Source organism: Zootoca vivipara, chromosome 15 (assembly GCF_965207765.1).
Source record: "Zootoca vivipara chromosome 15, rZooViv2.hap1.1, whole genome shotgun sequence".
NCBI classification, from domain to species: domain Eukaryota; kingdom Metazoa; phylum Chordata; class Lepidosauria; order Squamata; family Lacertidae; genus Zootoca; species Zootoca vivipara.
In genome coordinates, this window is record NC_142598.1 from 3,404,213 (window position 1) to 3,417,172 (window position 12,960).

The 12,960-nt window shown below is 46.2% G+C and overlaps 1 protein-coding gene and 1 long non-coding RNA gene across 2 annotated transcripts; both read left to right on the plus strand.

Annotated features, from left to right (window-relative positions):
• Window positions 1-3,061: 3,061 nt before the first annotated feature.
• On the plus strand, window positions 3,062-6,132 carry LOC118097500 (uncharacterized). The gene is made up of 5 exons (XR_015947203.1): window positions 3,062-4,954; window positions 5,025-5,083; window positions 5,178-5,478; window positions 5,693-5,748; window positions 5,842-6,132. It is a non-coding gene; the product is annotated as an uncharacterized LOC118097500 (long non-coding RNA).
• A 2,763-nt stretch (window positions 6,133-8,895) lies between these two features.
• On the plus strand, window positions 8,896-12,563 carry LOC118097803 (EKC/KEOPS complex subunit LAGE3). The gene is made up of 3 exons (XM_035141046.3): window positions 8,896-9,110; window positions 10,371-10,499; window positions 12,181-12,563. Exons 1-3 carry the CDS (start codon window positions 9,055-9,057, stop codon window positions 12,290-12,292), a joined length of 297 nt encoding a protein of 98 aa, XP_034996937.3. The 5' UTR covers window positions 8,896-9,054; the 3' UTR covers window positions 12,293-12,563.
• Window positions 12,564-12,960: the final 397 nt, after the last annotated feature.

The following is a 12,960-nucleotide window of genomic DNA, read 5'->3' on the forward strand; positions in this document are numbered from 1 at the left end:
AAACAAAAAAAATAGACAGATTCACAGAGAAGAGCTATCAGCAGTCTCAGTTATGAAAACTAAGGGGAGCCTCCAGGTTCAGGCGCAGTATACCTTGGAACAGGGCTGGTCCAAAGTCTTAGGGGGCCCACAGCAAAGTTTTTGCTCTGTCAGTGGGTCCTGGCAGAGACATTGGGAGGCAGCACCATTGCAATCCAGGCTGTGCAGCTTAAAGCAGTCACCATTTAAATTCCCCACAACAACGTCCCTGGCATGCGTTAGTAGACCAAGGGTTGCCCGCTACTGCAAAAGAGGAATGTCCTCTGTAAAGCAGGGCACATGGCCACTGTAGCCCAAGGGCCAGAATGGTTTATTTCAAGGTTTGGCAACTGGGGGCAACAAGCTGTCTTGGGTCTACTCTCATTCACACACACACACACACACACACACACACACACACACACACACAGTGTCTCCAGACTGCGAGTATTTTGGCGAAGGAATTCAAGCACATCCCAGAGAACTTTAGGTTTGCACCCTTAAATTGGATTAAAGGCTCTGTTGCTCTACAGGAATAAAGAGTGGTCTGCACCAGTAACAGGAAAGACATAAGAGACAAGACCAAGAAGAGGCATTTTTAACTTATTCAGATAGATAGAGATAGATAGATAGATAGATAGATAGATAGATAGATAGATAGATAGATACCGGTAGATAAAAAGGTAAAGGTAAAGGTACCCCTGACCGTTAGGTCCAGTCACGGACGACTCTGGGGTTGCGGCACTCATCTCGCTCTATAGGCCGAGGGAGCCGGCGTTTGTCCGCAGACAGCTTCCGGGTCATGTGGCCAGCATGACAAAGCCGCTTCTTTTTTTTATTAATAATTTTTATTATTTTTATATAACAACACAAAAAGACAAAACATTAAGAAAAACATTTCTGCCCCCCTCCCCCCCTCCCCCCACAAGTCCCCTTCTGCCACAAGTGGATCCTGCGGGTGTTGAGAGTCGAAGGTAGTCCATTTTAAAGCTGGGTTTGTCCTCACCCCCCTCTCCCCAGCTCCTGAACCCCCCCCTGCCACCAGGGGGCCCCGAGACATAAGGAGAGATTGGGATAGGGAACCCAGCATAACTAAGCCGCTTCTGGCAAACCAGAGCAGCGCACAAAAACGCCGTTTTCCTTCTCACCAGAGCGGTACCTATTTATCTACTTGCACTTTGATGTGCTTTTGAACTGCTAGGTGGGCAGGAGCTGGGACTGAACAACAGGAGCTCACCCTGTCGCAGGGATATGAACCGCCAACATTCTGATCGGCAAGCCCTAGACTCTGTGGTTTGACCCACAGCGCCACCTACATCCCTAGATGGATGAGATAGATAGATAGATAGATAGAGGTTTAACAGTTTCTTAGCATTTTCTTAAAGCGATAGGCTATCCATTTTGGGGGGCCTCCCACAAGGAGAACCTCCAAAAAAAACTCTGCGAAGGAGAGTTTCCTGGCTCCCACTCAAAGAAGAATTCAAACTCAGGCTGCAGTGTCTACCAAAAGGCACAGCAGGTGCTACACATAGCCAAGCAAACAAAGACATTGATCCAGGAATGATACACACCCCAGCTTATGAACTAACTCCTCTTAAGCCCCCCCCACAAAAAAATTGAGGGGGCCGGGACACCCCAAAGTTGATGAGCATTGTCATTTAATTGTGTGTCCCGTGTCATGTGACTATGTAGGGCAGGGCTTACTGCCCCCCCATATTTTATTCAAGTTGGCACCCCAGGAACCCTGTTATTAGGGAGTGGGGCCGGTACTAATTTCTCACCCATGCACAATGATCCTGTGTTGAAAACAAACACATTTGTATCCACTGTATTAATGCGCCAAGGGACTTTTTAATGTGTCATTATGACCAACAGGTGGTGGAAGGAGCGAGCCAGAGTCTAGTGAGTGAGACTGTCCCTGGCTATAATACTGGTTTTAGCCCTCTCACTGGTCAGAGCGGAAGTTGTTATTTACAACTTTAAAAAGAGTTACAACAAATGTTCACTTGTGATCTCCATAGTTGGCAAGTTTAAATGTTGCTTGTAGATAGATAGATAGATAGATAGATAGATAGATAGATAGATACCTTAATTCAGTAACTCCCTAAAACGTTTTAGGAGAGGCAATACATTTTAAATGAAAAGAAACTGAAAGGAAATAGAAGACCAACAAAGAATTAATCATAATAAAACAGGGAGAGTAAATTGTGGACAGATGATGGACTTTGAGAAAGCCCCCAAAAGAAAGCTTAGCCAAGCAAAATTTAAACTGAAAACTAAAAACTAAAAATACCAAGATGAAGATTTTAAAGAGAATCAAGAAAAGCAGATACACCTGATGACTAGAAAAGCCAAGGGAAAACTAAGACAAATGAAAGAACGTGAGGGGCAAAATCAAGTTTATATACCTTTCGACCAACAAGTCTTTGGATGTACAAAGGAGCAGACAAAAGGGTAAGTGGATATGAAGCCTGCTTCAAGCAGAGTGAAGAATCATTGCAGAAAATAGAAGGCCTTTCTTTTAAAAGGCAACTGGAGAAGCCATTTCATAAAAAGAAGGTTGGTGTTTCCGTTGCCAAAGTTTATTTATTTATTTAATTGTTTATTTATTTTCTATACCGCCTTATAGCCAAAGGTCTAAGGGTGGTTCACATAAAATATCAAATACACAAAATCAAAACAAAAATAACAACAATAACAATAACCCTTGCTTTTTCATGCAAAACCATTTGCAGTCGTTTGCGGTCATCAACAGCTATCAGTCAGTCAATCACCCATTTCCACCACCCTTCTGAGTGATCCCCCCTCCCCATCCCCACCCCTCCCCACCCCTTCTCTACATAAGTGCCTGGAAACTTCCATTTCACTGTATCTGAAGAAGTGTGCATGCACACGAAAGCTCATACCAAAATAAAAACTTAGTTGGTCTTTAAGGTGCTACTGAAGGAATTTTTTTTATTTTACTTCGATCCAGACCAACACGGCTACCTACCTGTAACCAGAACAATAACAATAACGGGTTAGCAGAGCATAGACAACAGGAGTCAGGCTATCCCTGTCCAGAGAGGGGCGTAGCTGGGCCACCAGCTGAAGGTGATGGAAGGCACTCCGGGTCACTGAGTGCCTTGTCTCTCGACAGAGGTCATCGTACAGGGCGACCAAGGCAGTTTCTGTGCCAAAAGAGGCCTAAAGCCTGATTGAAATGGATCCAGAAAATCAGCTTCTTCCAAGAGCACCTGGATCTGGTCTGCGACCACTCGCTCCAGAACCTCGCTCTAGAAGTTGGACAAACCAAGATTGGTAAGATTTTAACACAGGTAAGATTTAGAAGTGAGAAGGGTAAGGGGATACAGTGCATGTGATAAAGAGCAAAGCAGAAGACAACATAGTTCCATTTAATTTCATGTTAGCTCAGGTTGCCTTGTTGACAAAAATGCTTTGCAGCCATTATGTGATAGCTTCTTGGGGACTATAGATAAGCTCCTTTGCTAATGGGCGGAACTTCATTTTATTTATAATGTGGCTTCCAAAGAGTAGAATAACATACCCTCTTGAGCAGCAGGCTTAAAAGTGGTGGCATTTGGCATATGAAGCTAGGAAGAGGCATTATTATTATTATTATTATTATTATTATTATTATTATTATATTTTAATAATACCCCACCCTTTTCTTTGATGGGATTCAAGGCAAATGACAAGCATTCTGGGAGCCACTTCAGATTAGTGAAATTAGAAAAGAATGAAGGCACGAAAAGAGAAATAACTATTGAACCAGAAAAGGTTTGGAAGCCACTAGGATCAAGAATTGGTTGTCGGGGAAGCAAAAAAGGGGGAAATAGCTGAAAAAGCCACAAGGAGCAGCAGCAAAAAGCAAGCAACCAAGGGTGAGAGTATTATACCTAATTGTAGTTACTGGGCAACTGCAGAAGAGGGTCACCAAAATATTGTTGAGTTTTTGTTCCTTCAGATGTGTATAAATCCAGAAGGTTCCAAACATGCCAGCATTTTGGATCCTCGCCAGTAGTTCTGTTCCCATTTAGAATACCCATTTTAAAAGCTGATGCATCAAAACGGCTTCCTTTGTCTGTCGCTGATTTTAGTGTGAAAAAGCCAATAAGGCATTTTGAGGGTCAATCTACTGATGGCAATGGTAGAGGCATTGGAGTGAGTAGAGGTTTTCACCATTTTGCCAGCCATTTTTAAGCAAAAAAAGTCCAGCAAACGTTTAAGCACAAACATATTCAGAATTAGGAAGGATGAGCCTTAACCATTTTTTCCTGTACATAAAGGGCAGAAGATTTTCTCTGCTAATGGTAAGGCTGAAATGACTGAGAAAATATTTGAAATCTTATGAATCCCGACTCTCTGGCCATTTTTACTCATACATAAGGGGGTGGCGGATTGTTCCACTAATGACCAGAGCGGGGCCACACAAAATCATAATAACCCACAATTGTGAAACGTTTTGGAATAGAGGTCTGTACCCTTAAATCCTGTAGATAAAGGAGGCATGTAGCTCCCAATTTTCTTTGCCTGGGGTACAGGTATGACTATTTACTGCAGGGAACATGATCCATAAATGCTGAGACTTTATTAGAAATTGAATTTGACCCAAATTGTATTACTGGCTTTTTGGTGAAAACGTGTGTGATAGGGTTGATAGTTGCTGGGTTTCCAACAAATACTAAAATTTGGATCCTTGCCAGTACTTCTGTTCCTAAGGTAATATATTTAAAAACCTGGTGTAGCAAACTGCTTCCTTTGCCTGTAACCTCTCACTTGGTTACCTTCAACTGCAATCGTAGCTTCTATTAAAAAACCTTTTGAATTATCAGAGGTGGCGATAGGCACTAATAACTAACAAGTAATCTCTAAATGCTCTATCACAATTATAGCAGGAATACAGTTGTGTGTCTTCTGGCTGAAAATCAACTAGGTGAGTATCTTGTGCTTGGCAGAGGGGAAAACTTCTGTTGTGTTGTGCCTGCAACTCTTTTTGTACAAAGATTCTTTCAGGTCGCCATAAGGGGGACCATTCAAGCACCCTGAGCCTGTTGGAGAAAAGGTAGGCTCTAAATGGAATCATACATCAAATATGCAAACTAAATATTCCAAAGAGCTTGTATTGAGCAATGTTGGTTATTCAATCACTTTTTCAGAAGAGCTGCGAACTCAAAAGCCTAATGCAGTCGTTCTCCGTGCTTCTACCTAGAGGGACGTCTCTTGTCAGGACACCACTGCAGGGGAGGCCCCTTCCTGTGCCATCACCACACAATAAGGTACATCTTTTGGTGGGACAGCCATCTTTGTTTTGTTCCAGCTCTTTTTTTACAGACCTCACCTGTGCCTGAGGCAAATCTGCTCCACTGACAAGAGGCAGTGTCAGAGCTCTTGATGCATCAAGTGAACATCTTCAGTGTAGGACTGAGAGACACCTGCGTCTTGACTGCGCTGCTTCAGGTAACCGGCTGTTTTTGCTCCTGTGTCTGGAGGGGAGGGCTGCTGAAGACCCTAGTCTCTTCCAGGTGCATCTCAGCGACACAAGAAATAGAATTTTGCAAGCCTTCAGGAAACTTAACGGCAAGTGAACTTCACACCTCACAATTCAGTGATCTTTTTCAGTACAATCCTTTTGTGCTGGCTACTCCATTTCCCCCGCTTGATCTCTTCACAGTTCTGTCCAAGAGCCCACCACACTCAGGTGAAGCCAGCTCTTCCTACAGAAGTCAGGTCAGTAAGAACAGCTGTGTTCAAAAAACATTTCTCTGGAATTGGTGGGAAAGGGCCGGGGACAAACTAATGAGTCCAGATTGCATTTCACAGACCAGCAGAAGGAACTTCCAGGCCCATGAATTCACACTTCAGAGGGACAAACAAAAAGGTGAGCATAAAGGCAGAGTTTGAAGACTGGAACCAGTCTCTGCAAATTAATGGCAGTCAACATGGCACTCTGTGACTTAACCCAATCTAGGTGAATATCCCTTGCTTGGCAAGGGATAAAACCTCGATTGTGTTCTGTCTGCAACTTCATAACTCTTAAGGGTTTTCTTTTTTCCTGAGAGAACATTCTGTATTCAGAGTGTTCTCTCAGGTTTTGCTTTTCACCTTGTTGCATTGGCCAAAAAAAAGCAAAAGACGCTGGTGGTCGGCGCTCCTGGTTTCCAGGACGGGGTTCAAGCCCCTGCGGTGTCCCTGCTTACTTCCAATGCAACCTCCTTCCCCCCTCTCTCTCCCTCCCCCCCCTCTCTCTTTCTTTCTCTCTCTCTCTCTCTCCCCCTTAAGAGCTAAATGAAGCAAGGTGCTCAAAAGACTGTCTCTTAATTTTGCATTGTTGTTTAGGAGGTAACCTAAATTTTCAAACAGATCCTATTTAGATTATGCAGAATATGGAAAAGGCCGGGATAAAAGAGGAAATGCCATGACGTTCACTCATTAACAGATGAAGAGCAAATATAAGATGCTCAGGTGTCCTATTTTACAGAAGACAGTTGTCAATTTTCAGTTTGATCCTAAGTAAGTTTACTTTGAAGGAAGTCCGAGTGCTTCCAAAGACTTACCGCTACTCCCTAGTAAGTGCACGTTGGGGTGGGGCTATAGCCCCGTGATATAGGCAAAAATCTGCCTTTATTCCCTTATTGGGTTCTCCATCGGTTGGAGAATATAACAGAGGCCAACCAGAGAAGTTTGAGAAGCAAAGCCTTTATTTTCGCTGTTGCAACAGGGTCCTTCCCCTCACGCAGGAGAACAAGGAAGGAACCCCAAACAAAGGTGTCCTGCCCTTAAAATGAAATTTGAAATTGGTTTCAGCCCACCCCCCAGAAGCATCATCCATATGTCACAGAAGGGGTGTAGCCCAAGACCCCTCTCCCTAGATTCATCATAGGTACATCATGAAAGGGGAGGTCTGGTGGCAGTAATCTGAGCATCCTGGACCCTGCCCCCAAAACCTAATCAACAAAAGAGAGAGATATTTACATTTCCCTGTTTCCCAGCCAAGTTAATCACACCCTTTTGTCTGGCACTCAGGTATCAGGATGCCAGGGATTATCACTTTAATTCCTGAGACAATGAGAAGGTTCCCCCCACCCCCCTTCTTCCTTGCAGAGGAACACCTGGTCAGAGAGAGAGAGAGTCAAAATGGTGTCAGTCAGGCCTGTCTTCCTGTGCTGCTTCAGACATGTTTCTGTACATTCATGTACATGTTTTATGAACAATATATATATATATATATATATATATATATATATATATATATATATATGACCTCAAAATACTTATAACACCCGTTTCAGAGTTCATGCTTTGTGGGGTCCCAGGCATTTCCAGATAGGGCTGCTAAGAAAGATCCTTAGAGAGCCACTGCAAGTCAGGGATACCCAGGCATTACAAGAACTATCCACTCAGATCTTCAGGAGGGCCAGAATGGCATTTTGCAACATTTTCCACATTAGTTTGTGGAAATTTCGTTCTTTCTTCACGGCGGTATGTTGCTGAAGGGAACGGCACACCTTCCCCACAGCAAGAATCCCCCCCCCCGCAGAGAGAGTGTATATTGGGGAACGGGAGCACCAATGACTCACACTTCCTCTTCCAATATTTATTTTAGTGTGTGTAATTCCTCTTTGTGAAAATTCCAATATTACTGTATTAGAATGAAGTGCATATGACACTAAATGTGACACTCAATTGGTGCCAATGTTCTGGGCCTGGTTATATGCCACAGAAGTGCTCTGGCCTGGGCAGAGACCAACTTGGAAAGTTATACATGATTCTACAAACCATCCTGTTCACCATAAATCTACAGCAGTACTCGTAAACCTTTGTTTTTTTTACAGCTTTCTCAGAAAATCAAGCATGTGTGAAAGGTCACAGCCACACCATAGATGCAAAGCACATTTAAAGCACATGGCCCCACACCCACACCCAGAATCGTAGGAACTATAGTTTACCCCTCACAGAGCTACAATGCTCAGCACATGTAAGAAACTACAGTTCCCATAATCCTCTGGGGAAGCCATTTGTTTTAAATGTATAGTGTGAATGGGACCAAAGTTCCATCCGCACTTTCTAGTGTCTCATAGATTTCTCCACTGACAAGAGGACAGTAGTTTCCTTGCTGCAACCCATTTCTCTATGCAGAGGCCTAAATCAGCAACAAATTAATTACCATTATGTGACCTCTGCTCCCACCACACACAGGAACACTCCCCCCTTGCCAAGCTCAGCAAGGAGGGAGCGTGCCACTGTCCACAAGTTGGCAGAAGGGGTGGGCAGAGCGCTGCCTCTTGCTTTTTTGCCGCCTGAAGCAGGTGCTTTGCAGTGCCTCCTCAGTGGGCCGGCTCTGATTATGTGGCACAGAAAGCCCTCAACTTACCGTACATAGGGCTTGTGTTCTGGAAACGCACCTAAAGCCAAAATCGTGTGTAGTCAAAACACATTGGGTGCAATGGTGTGCCAGATTGTCAAAGTCTTTCCCCCCCAGATCTTTCAAACCCAATTTTTAAATTTAATTTTTAATTTTAAAAAAACAAATCAAAACACACTGCTGAGCGCAGAAAGCTGAAAGCTTGCAGGTTAAATTGCTGTACTTTATACCAAAAGTGATTGGCAAGCTATGTTCCCGAGTTTTGCTTTTGTATTTATTCCTCTTCTGCGGAAAAACCAACAAAATGCATTAAAAACAAAAACAAACCCCAACCCACCACACATTGGGTATACTGTATGTCCCTATAATATTCATAAACGCATATTGCTCGCCGCCACCTCGTCTCAGACTCTCTACAGCAGGCATGCCCAACCTTCGGCCCTCCAGATGTTTTGGACTACAATTCCCATCATCCCTGACCACTGGTCTTGTTAGCTAGGGATCATGGGAGTTGTAGGCCAAAAACATCTGAAGGGCCGAAGGTTGGGCATGCCTGCTCTACAGCTAATGCGGGTGGATTCGGAAGGATCCACCCACGTGGGCTGGCAGCTCCTTGGGATCCACCCCTCGGCGCCCACGTGGGGAAGAGCGAGGGGGAGGCGGCGGCGGCGATGGAAGGAGCGGCGGCGGCCGGAGGGAGCGCTGTGTCCCGGCCAGGCCTCGCGTTGTATCCGGCGGGAAAGAAGCAGGCGGGACGAGGCAGCAATGCGCCCGCGGAGGGGGCGGGTGGGCTGTCGGACGCCTGGGTCCTTTGGAGGGAGGTATCGCGGTTCCCCACCCCCACCACCTTATCTGTTTTCAAGAGGGGAGGGAATTCCTGCTGGGGTCCTCCTTTCCTGGATGGGAGGGAGGGACTAGGTGGGGGGGGGAGGACAACGCCGGGATCGCGGGGCAGGAGCGAGGGGAGTGGGGGGATCAGGTCCCCGGCTGCGGGACTTGCTTCTGCGTAAAGGCGCCTCTGGCAACCGCCTTTCAGGAAATAGGCAGGAGGCGCAAAAGGCGGTTGAAATGGGTTTCACCGGTTGCAGATCGAAACGGGATTTCAGCTCCTGCTAAAATACCCGCGCCTTTGACGTGCCAGAAGTGCAAAAGCCTTGCCCAGTCCTGCAACTGAAACCGTAAAAATAAAATAGGAACGCGTCCTGTGCTGTATGTTCAGATTAGAAGTGCGATTTGGATCCGGACACTGTTGCTGGGAGGGTGGGAAGGGGGCCGGAGTCCGTGGTCACTTGCAAGGGTGTTGCTGAAGGGACTCTAAGCGCAGACCCACGACATGCATTTGCATAAAATGCATGTGTGCTAAGTTGCATTTCTAGATCTGCTGGGAATTCAAGGTGATGGGTTGCTAGGGTTTCACTCGCAAAGTATTATGGGCACTTTGTAGCTTTGTGAGGGGTAAGCTACAGTGCGCAGGATTCTAGTGAGGAGAGAAATGGGGATAAGTTGCCCTTTAATGCTTTTTGACCACTAACTGCAAATACGACAGAATAGTGACTGAGTGGGGTGAAGGGAAAGAGGTAGGAAGGCCTTTAATGAAATCCACATTCCCTGGGCCCCCTCCTGTTCTAGGTACAGCACATCTTCCCCTGCTTCACTGATGCAACTCCCCCTCCCGCTCTAAAAATAGTAGGCAAAAGAGATCGGAGCAAAAGTGGCCCCCTCTGCCCTCCACCCTGCAATTTGAACATTGGTCTTGAGTTTTCTCCCATCCACAGTCATGGAATTCTAATCCGTGTCAGAGCACCTCAGTCGAAAACCAGGGCCTGGATGAAGCTCTCCCAGAAATATTAAACACAGAATACAAAGGTGACCTTGAATAGAGAAAGTGTCTCTTGTTGGGAAGGTAGGCAGTGTGCGCCTGTGTGTGTGTGTGTGGATTTTCTTGTACATTTTATGCTCCTTAATGCTACCCCCCCCCCAACATCAGTGAGCTGAGGATCCCTTTCCCATCATCATCATTGGCCCAGATTGCGCTGGGCTCCCTGGCCCCTGACCCTGAGCCCCGCAAAGAAGGGATCAGCAAGGAACTGGACGTGACGGAGGACATCTTGCATGTGTGAGTATTGGCCAGGCGCCCCCTTCTACAAGAGGCAAGGGGTGGTGCCAGTCGGGGCAGATGGTGGGCTCTGAGTCCTGGGTGCAGCCTGCTGGAAGGTCTCCTGCACAAGCTGCAGGAGGATGAGAGACAAGGTGGCGCTGTAATGGATGGCTTCTTGGAATTGAACCAGGGTTTAAACAACAACAACAACATTATTATTTGTACCCCGCCCATCTGACCAGGTTCCCCCAGCCACTCTGGGCAGCTTCCAATAGATATAAAAACATAAAACATTTAAAACTTCTCTATACAGGGCTGCTTTTAGATGTCTTCTAAAAGTTGGATAGTTATTTATCTCCTTGACATCTGATGGGAGGACGTTCCACAGGGCAGGTGCCACCACCGAGGAGGCCCTCTGCCTGGTTCTCTGTAACCTCTTTTCTCACATGAGGCAACCGCCAGAAGGCCCTTGGAGCTGAACCCTTTTGAATGAGTCTGTTTTTGGCCTGACCTACCCTGCAGGGTTGTTTTGAGCATAACTTGGAGGAAGAATGGGGTGCAAGTAAAATAAAGTGGTGTGCTGAGCAAGACCTGCATTTGGATCGGTGTGCTTCTGCACACAGGACAACTTCCTGGGGACGTAGGAATCTGCCTGTCATCCATCCATTTCGCACAGGGCCTCCTGCAGTTTTTCAGGGGGACAGACAGGCATAGCTCCCAGACCTACCAGGGATTGACCATCTGCATGGCTGCTCTCCCACTGAGCTGGGGCTGTTCCCCAAGGGGTGTGTGTGTTGTGCCCACTGCTAGTGAATGAAAGTTGGTGGGATGCCCTTGTCATTATCCCTTGCCTTCTGTTGTCTTCCCTTGCTGACTTAGCTGCCAAAATCATTCATCTCTCACAGCACTCTGATAACATGATGCTCCTCCCTGCCTGCTCCCGGATGCATCACAAACTCCTTGCTCTTGCCTTCAGAGCCCTCTATGGCCATGCTCTCCCATCCTTATGACAGCCTTCTTGTATCCCGATACATCTCTGCCTGCGATCTTTGCTCCTCAACCTCTAGACGTCTTCTGTTCCCCGAAACAACTCTGCCTTTTCCTCCCTGGTGCCCCATATGCCTGGTACCACTTCTCAGAACCCCTCTGTGCATCCTCCTCTCTTATTTCCATCAAGCCCCCCCCCCCAATCAGCTTTCCCATGAAGCCCGTGGAGCCAGGGACACTGCAGCACCCAGGCCTCTAACTAAACCTGAGCACTTGTCAGTCAAATCATCGCCTCCTTCGCCTGCACCCACATACATTTCCTTCCTCTGTTGTGCCAAATTTTAAACAGTAAGCATCTCAGGGCAGAGATCTATCCCCTTGTATTTTCTGTAAAGTGCTATACAAACTGATGAGGAGGAGGATAGAGGAAGAGAATAAGAATCATTCCTCCCATCCTCTCTGTTGAGTCCTTAGCATTCAGGTGGTGCTATGATAAGAATAAATGAATTAAGTGAAACAGTATATTTTCTGGCATCAATATGTATTGGATCAGGTGCCCAGTGTCTGCCAAGAGTAAAAGGGAAGCTCAAGGACTGGAATAGAGGATATTGGCAGAAAGAGTGGCATGTTCATTGGGCTGTTAAGTGGAGTGCAAGTGTTGACATTTTATGTTTCACTCTACACAAAACATATATATGTTATTTTTTTGCAGTCGATGGAGAGCAGATGAAGCCCGGATTCTGCGTGTGTCCATCAGCTCCTTCCTGGAGCATCTCTCCTTGGTGGTGGAAACTATGGACCTGTTTGGGCCTCCTGTGGCTTGATAGCTGGTTGCAACAGGAATCTTCCCCATAGTCTTGGCTGGACTCTGGACTTGCCCATGGGCTACTGATGTCAGAGGAGGCACTGAACATGCCATCCTTAGAGCCAAGATGTTGCTTTGTGTTCGGGAGCCAGCAGGGAACTTTTTCCTCTCGGATACTCTTGGACGTTGATGGATTTTGGGTGCTGAGAAGCAGGCAAGCCTGGGACTGCCTTGATGGAAGACAAAGTACATAGAATCTGGTGCTCTAATAAATTATCCAGTGTACTTTACTTTCTAGTCTGCATGTGTTAACTGATTAAATATATTTGAGCCAGCTCACCATATTGATTAATCAATTACACAAACACAAGCAAAATCTTAATCATAGTGTTTCTCCAGGTGTTGCTGGACTCCAGTTCCCTTCAGCCCCATCCAGCATGGCCGAGGGTCAGGGATAATGGGAGTTGTAGTCCTTGCAGCATCTGCAGAGACACAGGTTCCCCATCCCCATTGCTGCGTCTCTCTTGCCACCAGGGGGAAAGCAGCTAATAGCTGGCAGTGAGGAAGAGGAAGGGGGGGGAGTGACAGGGGAGCCAAAACGGATGGCCTGGCCGTGGCCTTGAAGTCCTATTTATATAGCAAGATTTGCCTTTTTCTTTCTTTCTGGCAGGGCTCCTCCTTTTAAAC